The sequence below is a fragment of the Megalobrama amblycephala genome, linkage group LG23 (assembly GCF_018812025.1).
Source record: "Megalobrama amblycephala isolate DHTTF-2021 linkage group LG23, ASM1881202v1, whole genome shotgun sequence".
Taxonomy (NCBI): domain Eukaryota; kingdom Metazoa; phylum Chordata; class Actinopteri; order Cypriniformes; family Xenocyprididae; genus Megalobrama; species Megalobrama amblycephala.
Genome location: NC_063066.1, coordinates 10,479,179 through 10,505,142, shown reverse-complemented (window position 1 = coordinate 10,505,142; position 25,964 = coordinate 10,479,179). Strand labels below are relative to the sequence as shown.

The 25,964-nt window shown below is 37.9% G+C and overlaps 1 protein-coding gene across 14 annotated transcripts in view; it reads left to right on the top strand.

Moving 5' to 3' along the window:
- xpnpep2 (X-prolyl aminopeptidase (aminopeptidase P) 2, membrane-bound) overlaps positions 1–25,964 on the top strand; it is a 102,645-nt gene that overhangs the window by 56,637 nt on the left and 20,044 nt on the right. For 8 of the 14 annotated variants that reach the window (XM_048175784.1, XM_048175787.1, XM_048175783.1 and 5 more), the window contains 3 exons: positions 5,185–5,436; positions 7,161–7,308; positions 9,533–9,613. In XM_048175784.1, the coding sequence (XP_048031741.1) occupies positions 9,571–9,613 (43 nt within the window). In that variant the 5' untranslated portion in view covers positions 5,185–5,436; positions 7,161–7,308; positions 9,533–9,570. Of the gene's footprint in view, positions 1–5,184; positions 5,437–7,160; positions 7,309–8,170; positions 8,300–9,532; positions 9,614–10,780; positions 10,878–13,020; positions 13,119–13,250; positions 13,419–25,964 lie in introns of those variants that run through there. The other 6 variants (XM_048175794.1, XM_048175795.1, XM_048175796.1 and 3 more) reach the window with 6 other exon arrangements.

Sequence of the window (25,964 nt, the reverse complement as noted above, 5' to 3'; positions counted from 1 at the left end):
CGCTCCAGGTGTCGCGATCTTTCTTGGCGCTCTGTGGCGTGACAGATCGCTTTAGCGCTTCAGTTCAAGCAGAGCGCACGTGAACCGACCATCTCTTCTGCTTTACTGGTTACAACACGAAATAAACATGAATGAACATCTGAAGGTATGTTGAAAGATACAGTAAAACTTACCGAAATCCATATCATGTCTCATGTAATCAATCAATCAGTGTTTCAACTGCGGAAAGACGTCAATAAAACAGCTTGTAAAAATGTCACATTTACGGTCACATTACCTCAGAAAAGCCGTTCAATGTCCAAAAATTCATTAGTCAGCTACAAAAATGAAGCATTTATATGCACTATAGACTGTTGCATATTCAACATGTGCTTCAATATTGAATATAAATCTGTTTACATCTTTAGGCCTATATAAATCCAAGAATCAAAATCAAATCCAATTGTGAAATGTGTCAATTCCCTGCCCTTTTTTTTACTTAAAGCAAATGTTGTTTTCCATTTAATTTCTTGTCAGAGTGCACCAGAATGCTCCGTTTACATGTTAAAATCACTCAAATTTTCACCTTTTTCACCTTTGTTGAGTTTGCTGGTATAAATGTCAAAAACATAGCATGAAGATTTAACAGTTAGGATCTCTTATGTTTGTGATGGGCAAAGTTTTTTGCTATGTAGTTGAATTTCATAGATCTGTTCTTACTTTCCTGTCTGATGATAGGACACAGGATTGATTGGCTATGTAGACCTCAGCCGCTGTCGGTTGCTCAGCAGTGTATAATATTAGCACATAACTTGCAAACATCAGAAGAATATTATGAGAGTCAATATGGTCCCTTAACGCAGCCTCAGAACAAACTCACTAAAGTTCCTCTTGGATCTGTCACCTTGTAGATGAGGAGGGGGGAGGCATCATAAATCACTTTGTCAGGCACAGGGTTTTGAGGTCTCCCCTCAGCCACCACCACTTTGTACGTTGCTGTTTTCCTCCAGGAAGCTGCTAGTGTGCGCAAGGCATGTTCCCTACAGATGATCTTGCGTGGGAAGCTGACTCAGGGCTTGGGCATAAAGCACGCTGTCAAAAACCCTCCATGAACTGAATGGTAATGTCTTCATGCCTAAGCATGTGTTATTAGCATATTACCTGCTTCACGTGTTTAGATGCGGTGTGTACACATTTTAATGTTATTGTAGAATAGATTTTTTTGATGAACCACATTTAAAGAAGTAACATTTAAATCATGCAAAGCATGATACGCAAAGCATGTTTTACTGCGGTGTAGTTTACATCACTTTTCAGCCTAAACAATGGCAGCCATGGTGTAAGCGTGAGCTAGCATAATTGCGATTACTCTTAAGTCAACATTGAGTTGTCTCTGGGGACAGGTTCTTTGATTTGGATCAGGTGCTGTTGGCCAGAGCTGCATTGCAATATCTTTTAAATAGGGCTATAAATTGATTAAAAAGTTTACCAGTAATTGAATTAATTACATGAAATGCCAGTTCATATAAATTAATTGTGATTTTTGTTTATCAGTGTTTTGTGCCGTAAGCGCTATATTTAAAACACTGTTAAAGTGTTATTTATTTATTTAAAAAAATTAAAAACATGCCTTGAGGCCCTGCTCCAATTATAGAAAGTTTTCTAAATTTATGTACAGTTGAGGGGGCATGATTAACTGATAATGAATAAATTATAATCACAATATAATATTTTATTATTTAAAAAAAAATATTCAAATAACTTTTTAAAACAATTGAGCATAATTAAAAAAAAATACATTGACATATTGGTTTTTTTTTGTTACTTTTTATAATATTATAAATCATAATTCATTTTCAGTTAAGATTTATTAAAGGGAGTATTATTAATTTATAATAATCAAATAAAAATTAAATATTAGAATTTATAATGAATAGTTTTAGTTATTTTCTAAAGGAGGCATAATTGATTGATGGTAAATATTTTAATGCTTATTTTTATAAAATAAGTTTAAAAATATATAATAATACTTTTTATTTTTATTGTTTTATATTTTTATTGACATTTTTTTTTATATTGAAATTTTTGAAAATATTAAAATAATTTTTTATGAATAAGTGAATATTTATTCTTGGTTAACATGTTAAATTGACAGCCTCACTTTTGGAAATGATTATACATTATACAACTTTTTGCATATGTCTCTGTCTCATTCTGACCTAGAGGTAGACTTTTTAGGTGATGAAAAAGTGCAGCTGGTCTCAAGTCTGGGGCTCCTGGATCATTTTCTCTACATAATTTTTTTTAAGCAAGTTGGTGTTGATTGACAGGCAAACTTTCTGCCCCTTTTCAGTCAGGGTTCAGTGCGGATGTCTGGTTAATGAGGTTGACTTCAAGGATTATAATCAGAGGGGGGATATTACTGACCATATGTGTCAGCGCAGATGAGCGAACCTCCCAGGCTCGTGGTGTCAAAAGGATATTTTTTTGTTTCCTCGCAGTTCTTATTTACCATAGAGCTATACAGATCTGTGTCACTGCCCCCCAGGGGTGACTTAAACCGCATAACGTCTATGACAGATAAGTTATGCTAAACAGATTATTCATGTTTGCAAGACCTTAGAGGCACAGCATGGCCCTTCTGGAGAACCAGATCATCATATCTTTGCTTTTAGCATCCATGGCAAGGCCAGAAAATTTATTGTAATAGGTTCATAAAGGGTTTAACTCAACTAACGAATCTAAGGTGTACAGTATCTCTCCACTGGGATGATTAAAGTAATAATTTACTCAAAAATGTCATTTCAAACCCATATAACTTTAATAGTTTTTGGGTGAACTTTTTCTTTAAATGACCATTTTTGTGCTCTGATTACGTTTGACTGTGGGTATGCTCACCTATTCTTCTTTGAACAAAACGTTTGATGAGAAAACCAGAGAGAAAAAAGAGAGATGGGGCAAAAACAGAAATGCGAAAAGGAAAAAATAAAAACGCGCCCTCAGAAGCGCACTGTGACATATGGAAGCTATCACAGGGCTATGCTCCCATCTGTGTCCACAGCCGCGGCTCGCTGGCACCCAAAAGCCACTGCGCAGGATGGGAGTAATCCATGGAAGAGGATCCATGGGATTGTGATGGGACAAATTCCCTGGGGACAGAGATTTAACCAGAAAGAGGGGAAGAAGTAGATGGATTATAATGGTGTAGGGTGAAGTGCAGATGTTTACAGAAAACAGGTGCCAAGGCAGTGAGAAAGGTGAATGAATCATGAATACTCCTCTTATGATGTTAGTGCCAAATCTTGTGTTTGGAAATGTTGCAACACAAAGTCTATTGGTGCTGTGCATGTACAGTGCGATTGAATTAACTGTCTGTCCCAAAAATAGTCCCTTATAAATTTCAGCCCTTATGTCTCTGTAAGGGAATGATCCTAAAGGCATGAATTAAAACTCACAAATAAGACCAGGATGCAGGCGTAATTTAAGATTCCCATGACTAAATCTTCAGGGAATGCTTTATTCCTGCAGGTTTAATCATAGTCTAACATTGCATTTCACCTCTCCACCATGTTCCTTTGTTGTTAACAAATGAAAGATTACTAGCGATACAGAGAACATCCTGTTCGACGCAACATTAGAGCTCCGTGCACTGTGTTTCTAAATGTTCTTGGAGGCACTAGTTAAGTGTTTGGTTCATGTGCGGTTTTGCTCTACTTGTCTGGTGCTTCGTGAGTCTTGGGCATGTCAAGTGCCCCCTGTCTCAACCTCTTTTCTTGCCCTGTTACTCACTGGGCCACTTCAAGTTTTCTCTGAGTGAAAAATTTATTGCGGGTTGGTAAATTTTTAATGGCTCCATTTCAGTGGACCTCTGATGGCGTGCTGCGTTCTGTATCAATCCGGCGGCGACCAACCCTTAACATTCTCACAAGCAGTCCCGTGAGGCTGTCTGACGCACACGCACACGCACACCTCTGAAAAAGTTACATAGAGTGAGCGCTGTCCCGGCTGATAAATCCCAGTGGACCAGACCTCTGTGATTTACTGCATGTCAAGAGGTGGGCTTCTCTGGAACCAATGACCCTAGCAGACAAGTGGAAGTTTGTTGTTCCAAACACATGATCTGTAAAAGCGAATTTATTCTGTTCTGTTTTAGGCGACCTCCCGTCTGAACCTCTTTTCACTCTTACAGCAGCAAAACATTTGCCTCTGTCAACAATGTAGAAGAAACCATGGATGTATGTTAACACTTTTTGCACCATACACCATGGATGTATGTTACTTCTGTAGTTTTTTTTTTTTTTTCTTGTTTTTTTAAACTTGGATATAATTTTCCCACATTTATCTGCTAAATATTAAAGTTATTTTGAAATCTAGTTAATCCTTAAACTTTGTAATTCAGTGTCAAGTACAAACATTGCTGTTGTTACAACCTACAATGCCCCACAACACTATTAGAAAACATGGAGATGCATTCATTTTGCTAGACAAATTTCCTTGTTCAAAATCCTTTATATTTGTACACAGAGATTTCTGTTTTTACAAATCAGGAGGATGGTGGTCCTGTCCACAACTGTTCAAAAGTCATTAAGATCTCTGATCCTGAAAAATGTATCGCAGTTTCCACAAAAATATTAAGCAGCACTTCTGTTTTCAACACAGATAATAATAAGAAATGACAGTAAATCAGCAGAATGATTTCTGAAGGATCGTTTCAACCCCAAATTTTTGAACGACAGTGTAGTGATTTCATCCCTGTGCCTAAGTAGCCAAACTGGTGTTTTCAACCTTCCCCAATGTCCTCTTTGTTTGTGTGTGTGTGTGTGTGTGTGTGTGTGTAGACCTCCCCTAAGGCTACACTGCTTGGGCCCCTGTGTTAACACCTCTCAGTGCCGGACACACCTGTCATTGATTAGCGTGAGTGTGTAACCAATGCGGTATGCCTTCCCTCATAAAACAATACATCCAATTTCAGCTTTGCTACAAGCTGACCCAATGTATACATTTATTTTTAACATAAGTACCGCCATACCAACTTGTAGCTTTCCTCCCTGAAGCCACGGAAATTCTATTGGCTTTAATGCAGTTTGTTGTGTGTGTGAGTGCATGTGTGTGTGTGCTTATAGAGGCCTCAGTAATGTGGCTCATATAACATGCAGCATGATGGCAGTAAACCTTCATTTCCATGCACCATATTTGTTGTTGCAGCTCTGCCTGTGACCGCATCCCTCAACTACAGCAGCATCGCCGATCCATGTAAAAAAGAACAGCTGCTCCTCTTCGCACCATGCTTTGAATGTATGCACCAGTCCCCGGCCCGCAAAGTAGATCCCCATGTCAAAACCTCAGGAAGACGCCGGTCCCACAGGAACCGAGCTGACCACCGCCATCTGCACTTGACGAGCTTGTCAGCCGCGTGCAGCAGGCCAGCTTCTTTTCTTATCGTCAGGAAGTTGTCAGGTGGGAGGTATTTCTGTTTGTTTGTTTTGCAAATGTATTTGTTTCCACTAATGCAAACAATTAGGTGACATCCTATGACAGAATGAGCTCTGGTCCGGCTGCAGATGGACATGCTGCATGGAGCTCTACAGTAATGGGCTCATCAGTCAACACAGTCTGTTGAAGCACTGTGACAACATGGCGGAGGCTTCTCTGGTGCCTAAGGTGACCACGCTCAAGGTTGACATTTTCGACACAAACAGGAAGCTGAGATGCTTTAATACTTCAGTAGACCATTTCCCATAACATGAGAAGCAGCAGAAAAAAAAAAAAACTTCTTCCTGAGTGTCTCCATCAGTGTCCGACTCCGGTTTGAACAATGTAAGGCTGAACACCGTTACTGACAATCGTCATTTTGGCTGCGTGAGATTCTCCAGCTTTGTTGTTGTTGAGCAACCGAAGCAACATTTATGTTAATTTATAACTAATAATTTTGAAGTCTATTATAAATTATTTAGCCAGCGCATTTAGTTTTTAGACATGATATTTGAATCCATATCTCATAATGTGCAGTATTTATGGCATATCAGCATAAACTGAGAAGTTACAAACATAATTTCTCTTTAAACTCCAAAGGTTCAGTTCCTATTGGACAGGGTGAAAAGTTTGCTGCCCACTGTAGTGTTTGTTATTGTTAATCAGCACCTTGTGGTCTAAAGTCCAATATTCAAACCATGCTGTTTTTCCTGGAGTTAACTCTGTCTACCAGCAATACTTTTTCAAACTCCTGGCCAAAAAACACATAGGTGCTCCATTAATAATTATTTTTTTGGTTAACAGAAAGAACGGTGTACATGTGGTGTTTACCTCCTGTGGCATAAAGCTTTGATTTGAATGAGTTTGCTGTTTCCCACATTTAGAATTCACCCATTCAATACATTTACAGAAATATATTGTAAATCTGAAATTGCTTTTCTGCTGTCATCACAGCCATTTATGCATGCTGTGGGCTTATTTGTTTGGCCCAGTGTCATATGCCTTCTGAGAAAGCATTCATGCAGAGAAAAAAACAATTATGTGTAATTTCTGCTTTTAAGCCCATCTCCCATAATCACCATGGTGATATTTTAAATGTGATTAAACACACAGGAGTACTTCCATGTGCACAAATGTTCTTTCATCTTCACAGAACTGGAACAGCCAGATTAGCTATTTTATATATGTTTATTCAAAGACGGCTGGACGGAGCACAGCAGAATAGAACAGAAGCAGGAGTCTTGAGATGCGTTTTCTAACTACTTTTAACTTGACAAACGGTCTGAAACCTGTATCACTCATGGCGTGAGATGCTGTAAAACAAAGACAAAGACATCCATTTAGATGAGCATACATAGACCAACAATTAAAACACATAGCAAACAGAATGGCCCCAAAGTCTACCTCAGACAGATATGATATGAAACTATAAGTTAAATAAAATTAATCATCTAAAATGTTTTAAAGCCACCTCAATGACTCAATAACTTGTGAATATCAACATATTGTGTGTGTGTGTGTGTGTGTGTGTGTGTGTGTGTGTGTGTGTGTATATATATATATATATATATATATATATATATATATATATATATATATATACACACACACAGAGAGACTGTACTGTATATGTGTAAATCCATAATTTATTCTGTCATTCTCCTCACCTCCATTGTTCTTTTCTCTTTTTTTTCTGTCTGTTTCTCAAGGACACCACCATGAAAGCCCTCTTAGACTAATACAGTTATCTGTTTATCTGAAGCAGATGAAAAACTTCCTCTGAATGAATATACACAATATCTTGGCACACCAGTCAGGATCCAGCACAGAGGAACCTATCTTTAAAATCACAGGCATGTAAGTATGCATCCTCCTGAATTCCAGTCCCTTTGTTTTCAGATGTAAGGGAAGAGCAGTAATGAGTCTTCTGTTGACTTGACATCCTTGGAAAGTCCGCCTGGACCGCACACCTGCTGTCCATCCAGACCTGTGGAATCTCTGTATTGATACAGAGGATGCCAGATCTGGAAAGTATGCAGGCGACCGAAGACCCTTAAGGCAGCACAGCGTGCGTCGAGGAAATGGCAAGGAATGTCAATGCAACCATTCCTTCCATATCCTCCGTCGCAGCATTGTTTGAATGGTCGTGCCGTTAATCATCAATATAAACACCTGTAAACTTAATATAATTCACAGGGCCTTTTGTTGAGGGTTTTCCCCTTGTTTTGACGGGACGCTCAAAGCAGGAGATCATGAGGTCTTTTTCTTCCATAATAACCGGAGTGTAACACTCATAGGTGGTTTTGGTTTATGTATTAATTCATTGCGGTCAGCTGACAGTGTGCTGTGAGGGGTAGTGTCACCGGGTGCACTGGCATCTTGACAAGTGCCCCATTTGACAGAGGCCAGACTGAATGTCCTTGACAGTAGCATAGCGCTGCCAGGAGTGCTTCAGTGGCAGCAGAATGCATAATTGGTGACACGATGAGCAAAGAGGACACTTGACAGAAGTCCTGGGCTGGAGAGAGAAAGGCACACTGGCAGCCTTTACAATCTCAAAGATGTCTGATCAGCACATGGTTGATTGAAACTTGATTTTTGTTTTTTTTTTGGTTCAAAGTACAGTCTGTAATAGCTGTCAGTTGTATGCCATTCACGTGTAACCTTTTTCAAGGACTAGTTTACTTCAAAAAAATCCAGAAACATATTCACTGATTAACCCTACCCCTTTAGTGGACTGTTGAAACCGTTCACAAATCGTACAAACCTCTGTTATGATGTTGTAGTCTGTCCTTTTTGGAGTTTGAAAGCTTCGTGGATTGACATTATGACAGAATTCTTCATTTTGGTATGAACTGCCCTTTTAAATTACAATACATCCAAATATATTATCAAGAGTTTAGACATATAGACTGAAATGATCTTGAAAAAACAACACTCTCATGGCAATTCATAACCATTTTTTTACATTTTGGCGAAATAATGGCAAATTTGTTGCTATGTGTTTAATCTCATTTATACATTTTCATACAATCATACGTGTCATACAATCATATGTTGTTGTTTTTTTGTTTGTTTTTTTCAAAAAATTTACATTTTCATACAAAACCAATCTAATTCATACAGAAATGCCAACTCTTAAAATAGTTTCATTTTGTGATGAGATGAAATAAATACATTTTAAAAATTGAATGAAACTTAAACAAATATATAATTATATGTTTTTAAAGACACTATATGTAAGATTTTTGGATTCAAATATCCAAAAACCACTAGAACAATGTTATTTATTTTGTTGACTTGTGTACTCACATTATCCCAAATGTTTCCAAGATTGTTTAAATCCAGAGAATTTTAACCAAGACACGGACTGTATCAATGACATCATACCTGCGTTACCCTCGATTTCCGGTCTTATTTTGTAGAAACCATGGAAAAATCAAAGACGCTTTAATATATTATGTGTTTTATTAGACAGGTCAGCAACTGTTTGGATACATTCATCGACAGAAAACGAATCATGTTATTTAGCTCAACACCTTAAGTCTTACTGTTTAAATCCCGTTTTCTTGATTTACAGTGAGTACCATGTTTTACCATGACTAATATTGATCTAGCTTACTGCAGTGTGCATTAAGTGTCTCATAGTCGTCGCTATGCGAACGCAGAATAGCACTATAACAACTTTCAACACACAAATGTATCTAATATGATAAAACAGCGCTGCTTTAGCCCACATACTGTACGCCGGAAGAAGCAGAAGCAGCGACTGTGGCATAATAAAAGTTCTGCTGCTCTCGAGACGTGTGTCGCGCTCGGTCCTGCTATGCTTCATACTACAGTAATGTTAATAATCTCATCCATGAACATGGTTTCTGCCCGAGTCCAATCCCGATTCTTTTCCACCGGCTGTAAACGTGAAGACAACACCTCCCATGATTCTGCGAAATCAAGGCATCATCAAGCTATGCCTTTTTTTTGAATAAGCGACCTTTAGTGGTGAAAATTTACATATTATGCCTTTATTATAATTATTTTATTTATTTTCATTTAATTATTGTTGATTTTTTTTAAAATCTAGATAGTGAAGAAAAAGCAACCATTAAGTGGGCAGCATACATGGAAACTCCTTCAATACAGTTTAAAAAGCATCCCAGCCCAGGTAGGATTACTGCATACTTCCCATACTTCCATTTGTTTTACCTCATAGATTTGAATGAGGAGGTGTGCGCAAACTTATGTCTGCTAGTGTAAACTATGTTGCGAAATTGTTCTCACATATTTTTTCCTCTCTTGTCACATTCTTTTTCTTGTGATCTTCTTGTCAGCCTTTTTGTTCAGACTAGAGTGTTTTATAAACTGTTACCGCACTTTTATGTTTTAAGAGCAAAAGAACATATTTTTCTTCTCTTGAATTCCTGTAAATGTTGGGCATTTTATTAAGTACTTTTTCCTCTGTTCATTTATGTTTTGAATCTGATGTGATTATGAGAAAGAGGCTGACTGTGGCTCTCATGAGAAAGAGATGAAACATGGATCAATTCAGTGACAGTCGCAAACTCATCTTTTTGATAAAGGGCTCCATTATCCTTCATAAGTCCAGCTGCAGGATTATAATGTCATAAACACAGTGGAGTCATTGCAGCTAGCTTCAGTGCATGGCTGAGAAAAAAAGACACACTGCTCAGAATCTTTTTTTAGCCTAAAACATGCGTATTCTGTGCACTCACGATTGCCCATTATATACAATCTTTGTAAACCTCTTTTGTCAGTGTGTCAGTGTAAGTTAAAGAACGTCTTTGCTAATCTAAGCACCAGACATCTCTCCCAGCCATTATACCTTGAAGCTTTAGCCAAAAGATCAAGGGGAACCTTTAAGGTCATTTTCCCTCGTTTGTTTCATTATTAGTAAGCTCAGAAATACTGACCAGAATGGTTGATTTGAAACAGTAATGATAATTCTTCCATTTTGATAAAATTCTTCTATAATATAACTGCAATATGAGTTAAAAATGAACATGAATTTCAGGTTTAAATTATAACCTAGATTTTTAATGTGGTCTCAGACTTGTGGATCCCACTGTTTGATCTGGGTGGCTTAATACTAGACTTGCAATTAATTTGCTATTACTTTTTTAACTGTGTTGTGCTTTTCATAATCTGTGCATATCATGTATCCATTAATAACACCCAATTTCACTTATGTCGCTCTTATGCTCTAATTCTGTACCTTTAACTGCTGTATAGTAATTACGGTCTCACAGTTGAGCAACATATTATGAGTTTGTCATGTTCTTTTGAGTTTCTGTTTTGTCATGAACTTTCACAGAACAGAAGCAGAGGCCTGTGTTTGTTTGAGTGCAGGTCAATATTCTTGTGATGCACACGTCCTCTCTTCATCCCTAACTTTAGTCATGATTACTGAGGTGAGATGCATATAAGATATTTTTAATATTTTTTGAAAGAAGTGTCTTAAGCTTATCAAGGCTATATTTATTTGATCTAAAAAATACAGCAAAAACAGTAATATTGAGAAATATTATACATTTAAAATGACTCTTTTCTATTATATTTTAAAATGTACCTTATGTGATGGCAAAGCTGAATTTTCAGCATAATTTTCCAGTTTTCATTGTCACATTATCTTTCAGAAATCATTCTAATATGCTGATTTGATGCTTAAGAAACATTTCTTATTATTATCAATGTTGAAAACAGTTGTGCTGCTTCATATTTTTGAGTAAACTGATACTTTTTTCCAGAATGTTTTGATGAAAAGAACATTTATTTAAAATAGAACTCTTTTGTAACATTATAAATGTCTTTACTGTCACTTTTGGTCAATTAAATGCATCCTTGCTGAATAAAAGCATTAATTTCTTTTTAAAAAAAAACGCATTGACCTGAGACTTTTGAATGGTATTGTATATACATTTTGCATTTAAAAATTAGATTTGAATGTACGGGTTTTGACCGCAACAACAACCAGTCTTCTGCAAGTAAATTACATTTTTTATGGAAAAAGACAATCCAACTTTTTGATGAATACCATACACTGAATTTACATAGAAACTGTCTGTCAGAATTTAGATAAGCACAGCTAAAGTAAAGAATGATACTGTATGCATCATAAACTGCGTTGTTTTATAATGTTTCCTGGGGTGTACTTATAATGTTAGTGTGCTTTTCCCATCAAAATCTGTTATAATTTAGAAATAAAAGGCATTTTTCCTACCCTGATTTTAGCTCTCCTATTTGAACGCTCTGTTTTAAGGGGCGTGTCTGCTGTGAGACTTCTGTGTAAACGCCCACTGCTGTGATTGGCTAACATCTTTCCATTTGAAATAGCTAAGTATTACTCCCTCAAAAACTTATAGCACATTTTTACTATTACAACTCTCAAGGTTAACTAATGAAAAAGTGAAAAAAATGAAAAGTGTTGCATTACATTTAGATCTATGAAAGCAGAGATCTCGTCATTGCAACTCAATTTCTGCACACTAACAAATGATTTCATTGTAACTAACAGTGCAAACGCATTGTAGCTAAGACATTCGTTGAATAAAACGGGAGTTTTGGCGTGTGTCTACAACTTAGTCACTGATAAACTGTTTGATAAACTGTTTGATTGACAGCTCTAGCGCACACTGTCAAAGACTATAGAATAACAAAAAAGGGACTTTGACGCTGTTTGATTGACAGCTCTAGTGAATGTAAAGGGAGCATTCTTTGATTGCTGTCTTTATGTAATTTAATCACCATTTAAACAACAGATTTTTTTCATCCTACTACGAAAAACAACGTGAAGTTGACCATTTAGTCACTGGTTTGATTTACTGACATATAGACAAAGAATATCTGACTGTATGAATCTTTACATATCAGATCAGTCATTAGAATTAGCAGTTACTTACATGTTGTTGCATTACTGTCGCGTCCATATCGTAAAAGTACTGAAATGCAATTGATTTACCAAAGAATCCAGAGTGAAATCACAAATACAAATAAATATGTCTCAACTGAGACATTCACATTGTTGAAAATAAATAACCATATTCCTAACCTTAGGATCCTTTGAAAGGTAATGTTATTTTTGTCCTGTATTGCTATTCTGTATACAATCCAGTGGGCGGGGCTAACATTGCAATGATGAAGTAGGCGTTGATTTCTTCTGCGTAGGCGACCTTTCACCTATCTATGACACCTATCACGTTCCAGGATCAGTCGTTCGGTGGACCTGGTGTCAATAAAAGCTTTTATTGGACTAACAAGGAAGTTTTCAGTTCCGAAACGTCCAGGATATTCTTATAGTACGATGACCTCTTATATATCAAAAGCTCAAGGAAAAGTTGATTTCTCAATTCATGACCCCTTTAAAACCTGATAGGCATAGGCTATCTCACATGATAGGCATAGTTATGTTAATTTGTAAAACATCAGGCTTTAAAGGGTATTGAATACTGACTATAATACGCAGTAGGCCTATATAATTAATGATCTGAAGAAGCTTTATGGGGTTAGAGCTGCATTTTGCTTTGATTATGTTGATCATTGGACTTTTTCACACAGACTTGGCAACCCTGGTTATGTGTGCAGGCCACAGGAGGAGGTGCTGAAAGGTTAGATGTACAATCAGGAAATTCTCTGTGATGGCTTCAGCTCCCTCAGTGGGTGTCTGTATTCCCATGACGGAGCTTTCCTTTTCCTTTTTCATTCACACGGCACCCAACGATCTCCATGACTTATGAGAGCTCTGCTTTGTTTAACTTTGCTTTTCTCTTGTTTTGCTTGTCTTTAAGAGACTGCAGGTTGACATAATGAATCATCCAGCAGAGAGAGGAGGTCAGGCTTCAGAGGGACACTTATGTTGACCGGTCATCTGCTTTGACCATTTGTCCAGTGGCAGGAGACTTATGGAGAACTGCTCCCCTCTGAGTAATCACAAGGTCCACGACATGATAGAGCAGGTCAGAATGTATACCTCAGCCTCATGCAAACTAATAAACATACTTGTTCAGATTTAAACATGATGTGATGGATGCTGAAGGGGTTCAATCAACTTTAATCAGCACGCTTCAGCCTCTCCAAGAAACACAGTTGGGGTAATACAGCCATCTCGCAACGGCCCATTTCCACCACAGTTTACTTTAACCTAGCAAGTTCTGAAGAGCCCTCAAGGCCACAAACCTAAAAGTAAACACGCCGCACACGGAATGTGTTTACCAATCTGCCATTGACCTTTTACTATGTGCTTCAAATGTGTTTTTGAGGATTTTAATCTGAAATCCACATCGCAAATGCGCGTTTGCTTATCAGATTGTTGAATTAAAGGCTAGGAAGGGAGTGCACTTTTAATGTCTTTAAATGTTAAATGAGCAAGTGAAAACTGATAGGTGAAGTGTACGAGTGCCAGGAATATAATGGCCTAAAAATAGAGTTTGTCACCAGATGAGTGGAAAGAAAGTGTTAGAGGGGTCAGAAGTAGCAGTCTGGCCGTGTGTTTGAAGTGTGTGTGTGCGTGCCAGCGGCTGTGCTGCTTTTTTCTCCGGGTCAACGGATGCACACTCAGGGTTTGACAGGATGTCAGGCCGATCCTCCTGCCTTCATGTCCATCTAACTGTTGAATTCTCTCTCTTATGTCTGTCTGTTTCTTTCTTTTATTCACTCTGTCCCAGGGGAGAGCAAAATCAATGTGTCCCTGTCTGTCAGTATGATATTGCCTCGCAGACCTCAATTTTCCAACAAAATGAGTGCAGTGGATGTGTTTTGATATTGATGTACCACCCAATATAAAAGCTGCAACACGATTTCTCTTTGGAGGAAAAAAATATATATTTACGTCAGTAGATGGATTGCCAGTTGTAAATTAAAAGTTAGGGACATTTCATTCAGTCTTTTTATCTATGAAAACCAAATGTTTTTGCACAAAAATTTTGGTCACATTTACCAATAAAAGTACAGCATTTATTAAACTTATTAAAGGCTCATTTTAAAGGGTTATTTCACCCAAAAATGAAAATTCTGTCATTAATTACTCACCCTCATGTGGTTCCACACCCATAAGAACTTTGTTCATCTTCCGAACACAAATTAAGATATTTTTGATAAAATCCGATGGCTCATTGAGGCCTCCATTGACAGCAAGTTAATTTACACTTTCATTTAAAACAGTTCATGTGACTACAGTGGTTCAACCTTAATGTTATGAAGTGACGAGAATACTTTTTGTGCACCAAAAAAACAAAACAAAATAATGACTTTATTCAACAATATCTAATTATGGGTGATTTAAAAACACCGCTTCATTAAGCTTCGAAGCTTTGCGAATCTTTTGTTTCGAATCAGTGGTTCGGATCGTGTATCAAACTGCCAAAGTCACATGATTTCAGTAAACGAGGCTTTGTTACATCATAAGTGTTTCAAAATTTCAATGGTTCACATTACTTTGGCAGTTTGATACACGCTCCGATTCGTAAAGCTTCGAAGCTTCATGAAGCAGTGTTTTGAAATCGCTCATCACTAGATATTGTTGAATAAAGTTGTTATTTTGTTATTAAATGCTTTACTTTACAAATTCTTAAGACCCCAAACTTTTGAATTGTAGTGTATGTTGAGCTCTGTAGTCAAGTCACCTTTATTTATATAGCGCTTTTTACAATGTAGATTGTGTCAAAGCAGCTTTACATTGATAACTGGTACATTATTTTGGCTGCACAGCAGCTCTTAAAGAATAGTGTCAATGCAGGCAGATCAAAGCACTGTTGAATATCAAATGTCAAGTGTCCCCAACTAAGCAAGCCAAAGGCGACAGCGGCAAGGAACCCAAACTCCAACAGGTGACATCAGGTGGCAAACAAGTGGCAAATAGGTGTTAAAATGGAGAAAAAAAACCTTGGGAGAAACCAGGCTTAGCCGGGGGGACCAGTCCTCCTCTGACGAACAGTAGAAAATAATTTTTAAAAATATATATAAGAGAAAGTTACAATAAAAGAGCCTTCTTTCAAAAACATCAAAAAATCTTACCAACCCCAAACAGTAGTGTACATTGTTAATATTTCAAGTAACATTATCCAAGATTAATAAATTATGTAAAGGTATTCGCATTCATTCTTGTGTCATGTTAGCTATTGCATTAACAAGTGTTAACATAAAGAATTGTGAAGTGTTACCAAAATATTTTATAAGTCTCAGAGCTTATTAAAATAATGTCTCAGTACAGAAATATGTGTACTTTTTCCCAGTAGTATGAGTAAAATCTAATTCAGAAGAACTGAGAATAATTTAATGTCACAATAGTCCAATATTGTGAAATTTTAATGAATGTTTTAAATCTGGTACTGTGAAATTCACACACACAAAATGGTAGTCAGTCAGTCTCACAGTCACATCTTGAACGGCCGTCCTGGGGTCTTGTAATACTTAACAATACAAAGTACAGCCTTTATTAAATTTATTAAAGGTTCATTTTAAAGGGTTAGTTCATCCAAAAATGAAAATTCTATCATTAATTACTCACCCTCATGTGGTTCCACACCCATAAGAACTTTGTTCATCTTCCGAACACAAGTTAAGATATTTTTGATAAAATCCAATGGCTCAGTGAGGCCTCCATTGACAGCAAGTTAACTTACACTTTCAAATGCCCAGAAAGGTACTAAAGTTATATTTAAAACAGTTCATGTGACTGTAGTAGTTCAACCTTAATATTTCAACCTTACTTTTTGTGCACCAAAAAAAAAAAAACGAAATAATGACTTTATTCAACAATATCTAATTATGGGTGATTTAAAAACACTGCTTCATGAAGCTTCGAATTTTTAAGAATCTTTTGTTTCGAATCAGTGGTTTGGAGCATGTATCAAACTGCTAAAGTCACGTGATTTCAGTAAACGAGGCTTTGTTACGTCATAAGTGTTTCGAAATTTCAGTTCACGTGACTTCGGCAGTTTGATACACGCTCCGAACCACTGATTCAAAACGAAAGATACGTAAAGCTTCGAAGCTTCATGAAGCAGTGTTTTGAAATCGCCCATCACTAGATATTGTTGAATAAAGTTGTTATTTTGTTTTTTTGGTGCACAAAAAGTATACATGAACTGTTTTAAAATGCTTTACTTTACAAATATTTTAAAAAACATGAAAAATTCTTAAGAACCCAAACTTTTGATTTGTAGTGTATGTTGAGTTCTCTAGAAAATAAAAAAAATATATATAAGAGAAAGGCAGTTACAATAAAAGAGACTTCTTTCAAAAACATTATTAAAATAATCTGTCTCAGTACAGAAATATTTCTACTTTTTCCCAGTAGTATGAGTAAAATCTACTTCAGAAGAACTGACAATAACTGAGAATAACTTAATGTCACAATAGTCCAATATTGTGAAATTTAATGAATGTTTTACATCTTGTACTGTGAAGTTCACACACACAAAATGGTAGTCAGTCAGTCTCACAGTCACATCTTGACCGGCCGTCCTGGGGTCTTGTACCTCTATTATGTCCAGTCTATGGCCCGCTGGGACAGTCTCAAAAGTCCCCCAATGGAATTTAGAGAGGAAAAAACTCACTTTGTCTTTCAGCAATGGACTTTTTTTTTCTGCATGTGCCGTCTGTTAGTAGAAGTCTCAGGCCATTATTCATGAAGCTTACAAAGGTCGGGTTAGGCTGCAAGCAAATCCCTCTTCAAGCTAATTATTGTTCTCTGAATACGTGGATCAGACTGCTGTCGCTGTGCAGGGTTCAATGCAGACTATTGATTTCAATTATTTCTATAAGAGAAATATTTCACAGTGAAAACTTACACACATGGTGTGTTGTGTCTCAATAAAACCCAGTTAATTGTGTATCAGAGCGACACCTTCACCTTATTGTTAGTCATGCTAACATGCTTAGTCCCTTTAATATGGAGTCACTTATCCAAGATTAGGCTTTAGGGAAAGAAGGAGGAATTTAAAAATATCCTGCCTTAATCAAGCTCTAGGGTCCATTTGGCCAGCTGAGAACCTCTATACGGTCCAGACATGTGTGTGTGGTTCAGGTTAACCCTATGGGGACAAAATGTCCCCACAAAGATAGCAATATCCGAAATCCGTGTCCTTGTGGGGAGATTATTTGGCTCCCATGAGGAAAACAGCTTATAAATCATACTAAATGATGCTTTTTGAAAATGTAATAATGCAGAATGTTTTCTGTGATGGGTAGGTTTAGGGTTAGAGGATAAAATATACAGTTTGTACAGTATAAAAATCATTCTATGGAACGTCCCCATAAAACATGAAAACCCAGTGTGTGTGTGTGTGTGTGTTTGAGCTGTTGGTCTGAATACGTTCACCATGAAGCAGTACAGAATTCCCCAGCTGAGAGTACAGCAACATCCTCTGTGATTCAACTGGAAAATGTCCAATGGCAAATCAAGAGGCAATTAATTACAGTATCATTTAACAAACAGAGACGCAAACATACACAAATGAGCCAAGAGACAGGATGCCAAAGAGGGGGGAAGCTTGAGCCGACCGATATAGGAAGCGAGGACGGTAGCGGTTGGTGTGCGGCCCTGTCCCTGAAACCAGCATGCACTCCAGACCTCCCTTCCTCCCTGTATTTTCCTGTTTACCAACCTGCTTGCTCTCTTGTTTGGATGTTTTCCTTCAGTCCCCCGAGTCGATATCTTCCTGTGGCGCGCGGGCACTCACCTGACTTAATCGCTCCGGTCTGGCTGCCGGACGTCATTAAAAGGCTCAGGATATCGACTCCGGGAAGTCTGATGGAGTCTGGTGTGCTGTGCATTGTTTGGAAAATGCCTCGGATTTTGCCTGTCATATTTTAGTCTCATCTTGCTCCATTCATCCCATATTCCTTTCATTTTGACTCTGTAGCTGAAAAAGGCTGTGATTTTCCACCAATTTCATGTTAAGGAATTAATGCCACTTGAAAGTGCTGAAGGAATTTGATTAATTTTTGCAACTGACCTGAACCTTAACACAATACCTTCGAATGAATGTTTAATTAAACTGTCAGACATAAGTGTGAGCTAATGAGAGGAAAAGCAAGAATGATTGCGAAGCATTGAACAATTTTGTTAGGCTGCCAAAATGACTGCTGCTGTACCTCTCAAAGTGATGGCATGTCCGTTCTTTGTCTGCTACGTACAGTCTAAGTATCATTTAGATTAGTCTTTCCTCCCATCTTATCACTGGTAACCTCATGACCCCCATGTCTGGAGGAGCTTTCAGATGCTGTGTGGTTTGAACAAGGTCACACAGGTCTCTGGCCAATAATGCCATCTGTTAGATGTGATGAGTGTCTTCATATCAGCCCAGTCTGTTTGGTTATGGAGACCGTGACTTCTTATCATATAGTCAGGTATGTGGTTTAGCCCAGTAGCTCAGTGTTTTTTAAACATTTTGGGTCACATACCACTTTTGATAAAATCACATCAAACGTTTCCTGAAATGATCTCTTTAAATGAACTGAAATGTAATGTTTACAAACTATCTCCAACAAAGATATTTACAGTTTACAAAAATACTGGCATCACTGTAATATATAATTTTTTGTCTGTGTTTTTTCTTGTTATGCATGAAAGTAGTAGAAAGAAGTAGAAATCTTGACTGTATGAAGGACATCATGAATTCTTTGAAGTATCAAGCTATTTTGGCAAAGATGGTGATGCCTTCGGTGCAGAGACTGAAGCTTGATGATCATTGCAGGACAGCCATCCCAAAGTATACATCCAAATCTACTAAAGCTTGGTTCAGGGATCAGTCGTAGAATGTTCTTGAGCGGCCTGTACAGTCTTCAGATTTAAAGGGTTAGTTCACCCAAAAATGAAATTTCTGTCATTAAGTACTCACCCTCATGTTGTTCCAAACCATTAAGACCTTTGTTTGTCTTTGGAACACAAATTAAGATATTTTTGATGAAATCCGAGGGTATCTGATCCACACATAGGCAGCAACGACATTGCACCTTTTGAGGTCCAGAAGACATCGTTAAAACTGTCGACACGACTACAGTGGTTAAACCTTAATATTATGAAGCGATGAGAATACTTTTTGTGCGCAAAAACAAAACAAAAATAATGACTTTATTCAACAAATTCTTCTGTCCCTGTCATACTACTACGCTATTTTCTTTGCAGAGCTTCAGTGTTTACATCCGAACGGTGGCAGCAGTCACGTGAGCAGCTTGACGCATGCGTGTGATGCTGACGCAGGAGCCGTCCAATACTGAGCCCGCGTTCAGACATAAACACTGAAGCTCTGCAATGAAAATAGCGTAGCAGTATGACAGAGACAGATGAATTTGTTGAATAAAGTCATTATTTTTGTTTTGTTTTTGAGCACAAAAACACTTCATAATATTAAGGTTGAACCACTGTAGTCGCGTCAACAGTTTTAAACGATGTCTTTCGTACCTTTCTGGACCTCAAAAGGTGCAATGTCGTTGCTACCCATGTGTGGATCAGATACCCATGGATTTCATCAAAAATATTTTAATTTGTGTTCCGAAGACAAACGAAGATCTTACGGGTTTGGAATGACATGAGGGTGAGTAATTAATGGCAGCAATTTCATTTTTGGGTGAACTAACCCTTTAAATCTCGTTGAAAATATTTGGTGGAATTTGTAGAAAGCAGTGGTAGCATGGAAACCAAAGACTATGAGTGATCTGGAAGCTTTTTCAAGCGAGGAATGGGCCAAGATTGCAGTAGAGAGGTGACAGAAGCTTCTAAGCACTTACAGGAAGCGTTTATTGGAGTTTATAAAGAATAAAAGATTTTGCACAAAATTTGACTTTTGGGGGTTGAATAATTTTGTACACGTATGTTTAGAGCCAGCTTGATTTCTTTCATTTCTCATTAACTTATTCTCGGAATCACTCAAATGTGTATTAAAGGGTTAGTTCACCCAAAAATGAAAATTATGTCATTAATGACTCACCCTCATGTCGTTCCACACTCTCCGTTCATCTTCGGAACACAGTTTAAGATATTTTAGATTTAGTCCGAGAGCTTTCTCTCCCTCCATTGAAAATGTATGTACGGTATACTGTCCATGTCCAGAAAGGTAATAAAAACATCATCAAAGTAGTCCATGTGACATCAGTGGGTTAGTTAGAAGTTTTTGAAGCATCGAAAATACATTTTGGTCCAAAAATAACAAAAACTACAACTTTATTCAGCATTGTATTGTATGTTGTCAATCCGCGTTCACGACTCTGCTGTACGTAAGACGCTGCTGATGTGTTATCCGGTGAGCCCGAGCTTCATTTACAGTCTGAGAGAGACACACGCTGTATTCAAGCTATTCTACATTGTTTGTATTTTGGTATTGCTATATTTTTTAAAATGGTGCGTAAGTGTGCATGTCGCGGATGTCCTAATCGCCAAAAACAACAACGTAAAAATGCATTACCAACGCTGACAGATGAAAGGATTCAATGGAATCAATTCAATGGAATCAATTCAATAGAATCAATTCAATGGAAAGGATTCCGGAAGAGAATACAAAGCTGAATAAAGTCGTAGTTTTTGTTATTTTTTTGGACCAAAATGTATTTTAGATGCTTCAAAAACTTCTAACTAACCCACTGATGTCACATGGACTACTTTGATGATGTTTTTATTACCTTTCTGGATATGGACAGTATACCGTACATACATTTTCAATGGAGGGACAGAAAGCTCTCGGACTAAATCTAAAATATCTGTGTTCCGAAGATGAACGGAGGTCTTACGGGTTTGGAACGACATGAGGGTGAGTCATTAATGACATAATTTTCATTTTTGAGTGAATTAACCCTTTAATAAACTTTGTATAATAGTTTACTGATGCCTTTGATGAATTGTTTTCATAAAATTTTGTTCTCAGCAGCAAAATGTCTTGCAGGTTAAGGGGGTTGAAGCATTTTGATTGCAACTGTATGTATATGTTATAATTTGAGGGGCTGCCCTGGCTTAATGCACAGCAGGTTACAGCCATTAACAGTCTTGTAAATATAGCTTCTGCTTGACCTTGTTCCTCTTGTGTTTAAAGGGCATAATAAATGTTCTTGAAAGTGTTTATCTGTGCATGTCTTAAAAGTTTCATTTAGCCTCAGTTAAGGTTAATATTCAGTGATGCACCTCATGTCCTGGTAACCACACTGACCGCATTCATAAACATAATGAGTGCAGTTTCCTCCTCCTGGTAAACACTCAGACCCTGTGACAGGTCACCGCCCACTCTTCTCTCAGAGCATCGGAATGTGTCGCTCTGGGTGCCGGAGACATAAAAAGACTTACTTTTCATGTGGCCCAAGCATCTACTGCAGGGCAAAACAGGGGAGACATGGGCAACATTCAGTCTAGGTAGGCAGTTCATTAGATTTTGAAACATAGCCATCGAGATGTTTGTTGATTTGAACTATGCCCATTTAGGACTGTGGGAAGGAGACGTCGGATGACTCTCATACCAGACTGAATATACGACTGCAGTAAAAAGAGGAGAATTTTCTCATTCTGTGGTCAACCAGCTATTTCTGTTCATCAATGGACAGACGAGTATCTGCTTTTTTTCTCTCTTGTCCCACTTTCAAATAACACACTGTAATGACATGATTGTCCAGCTGCTTCTCATTCTCTCTATATATCATGAGGGCCTTCTGAAGGAAAATCTGAGTTTCAGCATAACAAAGGGTTGTGTGGTTCTTTGTGTTCTTGACACACTTGTTTTAGTCTTTTTCTGTGTGTGTGGGGAACAGAGGGCTTTTGGGGTTGTCCTGCAAATCGGGAAGGATATTCTTTGTCATTGTGCTTTCTGGTATCACGAAAAGCGACTCTTGACCCATAAATATTTAACAGAGCAGACTCTAATAGAAACTTCACTTTCACCTCTCCCTCTGCAAGAGACCCTCGGCTGGACTTTGTTTTCAGCACCCCTCACCCTCTCTCTCTCTCACATAAATATTTATAAGGGAGTGAAGGGAGAGAAGTTTTATTAGGGCATCTGTGATTTAATGTGATGGACCAATCGCAGGAAGAGAATAAATTGCACTTCCACTACAAAGTATATAAAACTACCCAGCAAACATGAAATCATTAAAGACAGTTGGCACATTCCACCAACACTTTGGTGTTACGATTAGTTTGGTAAAGCATTAGAAGCACAAATTCTATGTTTTTTTGTTGTGCAAACTATTAGATATGTTTGATAAACATAAAATTAACCTAGCATGAAACCAATGTCTGAGTCCACCTTTGAAATTGTGATTTTGGCTTGTCTCATCTCAGACGTCTTGACTTTTTCTTTACTCTGTATTCAACAAATAAAATAGTATGTCATCATTTTGATCTATACAATACAGGATTTTAATTATTAACTTCATTTTAACAACCAACAGCGAACACCTATTAGAAATTGTATTTTTTTATACAAAATGTAGTGTTGACCACACTATATGTAGTGTTGACCACCAGAATACGGTTGTCAGTTACGTTCACACACAGTACGGTTATTTATGGGAGTGACAACCGCATTCTATAACCGAACTCAAACCCGTACATTTTCAGGACATTCTCGGAAAACCTGCGCTGTGTGAACGGAACCTCACTGGACAACTAGTTGTCTGTCACGTCATACAGTGTGAGAGAGCAACTACGCTCAGGGGTTTCGCGTGTGTGATTTCACTTTCGGTAACTTACAGCAACGGAAATAAGAGCTGTGTGTCAGCTAAAGGTTTTAGATATTCTCCACCGGAGCGGCTCCTGTCAGTTTTGTGTTCTATGCACGACTCAAATGCCGTATCATGCGCAAGACACTGCAAAGGACGAGAGACGCGAGTGCAGTGGTTAAACGACGCGTTTACATCGATGCTTCAGTCGGTTAAAGTTATAGTTCACTCAAAAATGAAAAATATCCCATGATTTACTCACCCTCAAGCCATCTTAGGTGTATATGGCTATCTTCTTTCAGATTAACACAATCAGAGATATATTTAAAAATATCCTTAGTCCTCCAAGGTTTATAATTGTTGTGAATGGGGGACCACGTTTTGAAGTCAAAAATAATGCATCCACCCATAAAAAAAGTAGCCTAATACGACTCCAGGGGGTTAACAAAGCGTTTTTGTGTTTTTGTAAGAAAAATATCTGTGACTGTGTGTGTGTTATAAATTAAATAACTAGCTTTAACGTACACAGAACGCGCATGTCGATTGTGGCGGAAGAATATCCTTTGACCAGATGCACAGCCCTATTTGTTTGAACCGTGAGAGGCGTCTACTCTCACCTACTCCTACATCCTGCGTCATACATCGTGTCAGAGGCGGCGCAAGTTGGTCATCCGCCGGAAGTTAGTTATTTGAATTTATAAAGCTTTAAATATGGATATTTTTCTTACAGAAATGCATTGCTTTGCTTCAGAAGGCTCTTATTAACCCACTGGAGTCATATGGATTACTTTTTTTTTTTATTGATGGATGCATTATTTTTTACTTTTTGGGTGAACTATTCCTTTAATGAAGATTTGACGGATGAACTCGTGGCTCAAAAAGTGATAAGACTTTTTTTTAGTGTTATATACATTGCCATATTTCATATTATTTTGGTCAGTGTCGCTATGGTTACGGTTACTGGTAAGAGAAAACAAGCTTGCTTGACTCTCGTTGCACGTTCATACAGGCAGTATTCGAGACGCTACTGCAAGTTGCTGTCTGAACGGGACATTTCAAGACACCTGTAAGCAAATGCAGTGTGAATGTAGCCTAATGAGCTCAATCTTCAACCCTGTTACGCATTCTGTCATGTTGTACTTTTTTAATTTGATACGTTTTGTCTATTTTTGTTTGCTTTTTAAAAAAAAAAAATTTTTTATGTTCCTGTTTTGGTAACAGGGTTGTGAAAATTTTACCTCCTGAGGTTAAACATTGACATTTTCCATATCGGTTATATCCCTCCTTTCACTAACTTGCTTTTATTTTTGTTTTAGGCCCTACTTTATACCCAATTCATAGAAAGTGCACGCCTACATTTTTTTTAAACAGAATACGTACTCCATATTCTCTTTCTTTTAAGGAGCACTGAGCTCAGCGTTCTCTGTTATTCAAAACTAGAGCACTTCCACATACCTTCATTAATTCTGAGGAGTAGACGCACAGTGGGGTCTCTTCCTCTGGTGCGAGCAGCATGGGGTGTGTTTGAGTAAGTGTGGAGTGTGAGACTTTATGTGTGTGTGTTTTAGTACAGCTCCACTCCTGCACCCCGGAGACCACCCGCTGATTATGTAAAACTCCTCCGCCTCCGAGTGTCTAAGCACAGCCGAGAGGGAAGTTCAACATCCATCTCTCCTGACCCTGTCTGACCTGTCTAATCCCACCGTTTCTCAGGTTCTGATTACACAGATCAGGGACCAGCATCGGGATCGAACACCAACCCCAATCATCAGTCACTCCGACTGGCATCTGACAGCTTCCATGGCCTGCTGGAAGCTTCTCCATTCCAGCCTCACCCTGATACATCCACTTCAAAGTCTCATAATCTCTCTGAGGTTATCTTATTTATTCGGCCGTTGAACTCCCAGGAATATCAGTTGGATTAATGGGCGGATCTCATGACAGAATAAATGTGATTTGCTTAATTGAATTCTAACATGTCAGTAAGCATAGCGTAGCGTATATAATTTGCTTGACGTGTCAATGAGATCATTCCATCTGGTTTGATCGCACACTGCTGATGACATTCATCCGGTTTCGCGATCTATTCCATGTGTTGTCTTCACATTCCTGTCTTCTTTCAGCACAATCTGGTGTATTGCAGCCCATGTATGATGATTTCAACTGTCATTACTTCCTTTTGTAGCTTTGAAAAATGTATACTGCATGCTACATTGTATTATACAAAAACATTCAGAAAGCATTTCAGTTGCAGTGACGAAATATGTCCTCGCAGTGTTTGGCATTGCATGTTAAAAGTTAACTTCAAACATGCTCTAAACTTTACAAAACGTCCACCTGCTTTTAATCTGGCACACTTAGCAAAGTTTGCAGCAATTACCATTTAGAAAGAGACATTTCTGCTTGTCCATGCCAAAAACACAGTAATCGATCTAATCTAAAGGGAAATCGTTGTATTCACAGTCTGTGACTTTGGGACCTAAAATTGTCTGTGTTGACAGAAGGGGCTCTGTATTGCATTGGGTTCTGTTTCCTCTGCTCAGAGACCCGTGGACTGAAGTTGAGGTGCAGACTGCTATACGTGACCCAGCTCACAACCTACTAAGGCATCGCATGTGCTCCTCCTGAAGGATTTCCTCTGCAACTTCTCATTGTTTCTGTAGGCGCATTCTTTTCCTCTATCTCTCTTTCTCTTTTGACACTGCATAACATATTTCAAGTGGCAAACACATGCTGTGTGTCCTTGGTCTCTAGTGTTGATATCTATGATTTACGTACCAGCACCTCCAGGCATTTGACAGTAACTACTGTAGTCACATCATAGATAATGATTGACTGAGTGAGACTTACAGTGAGCAGGT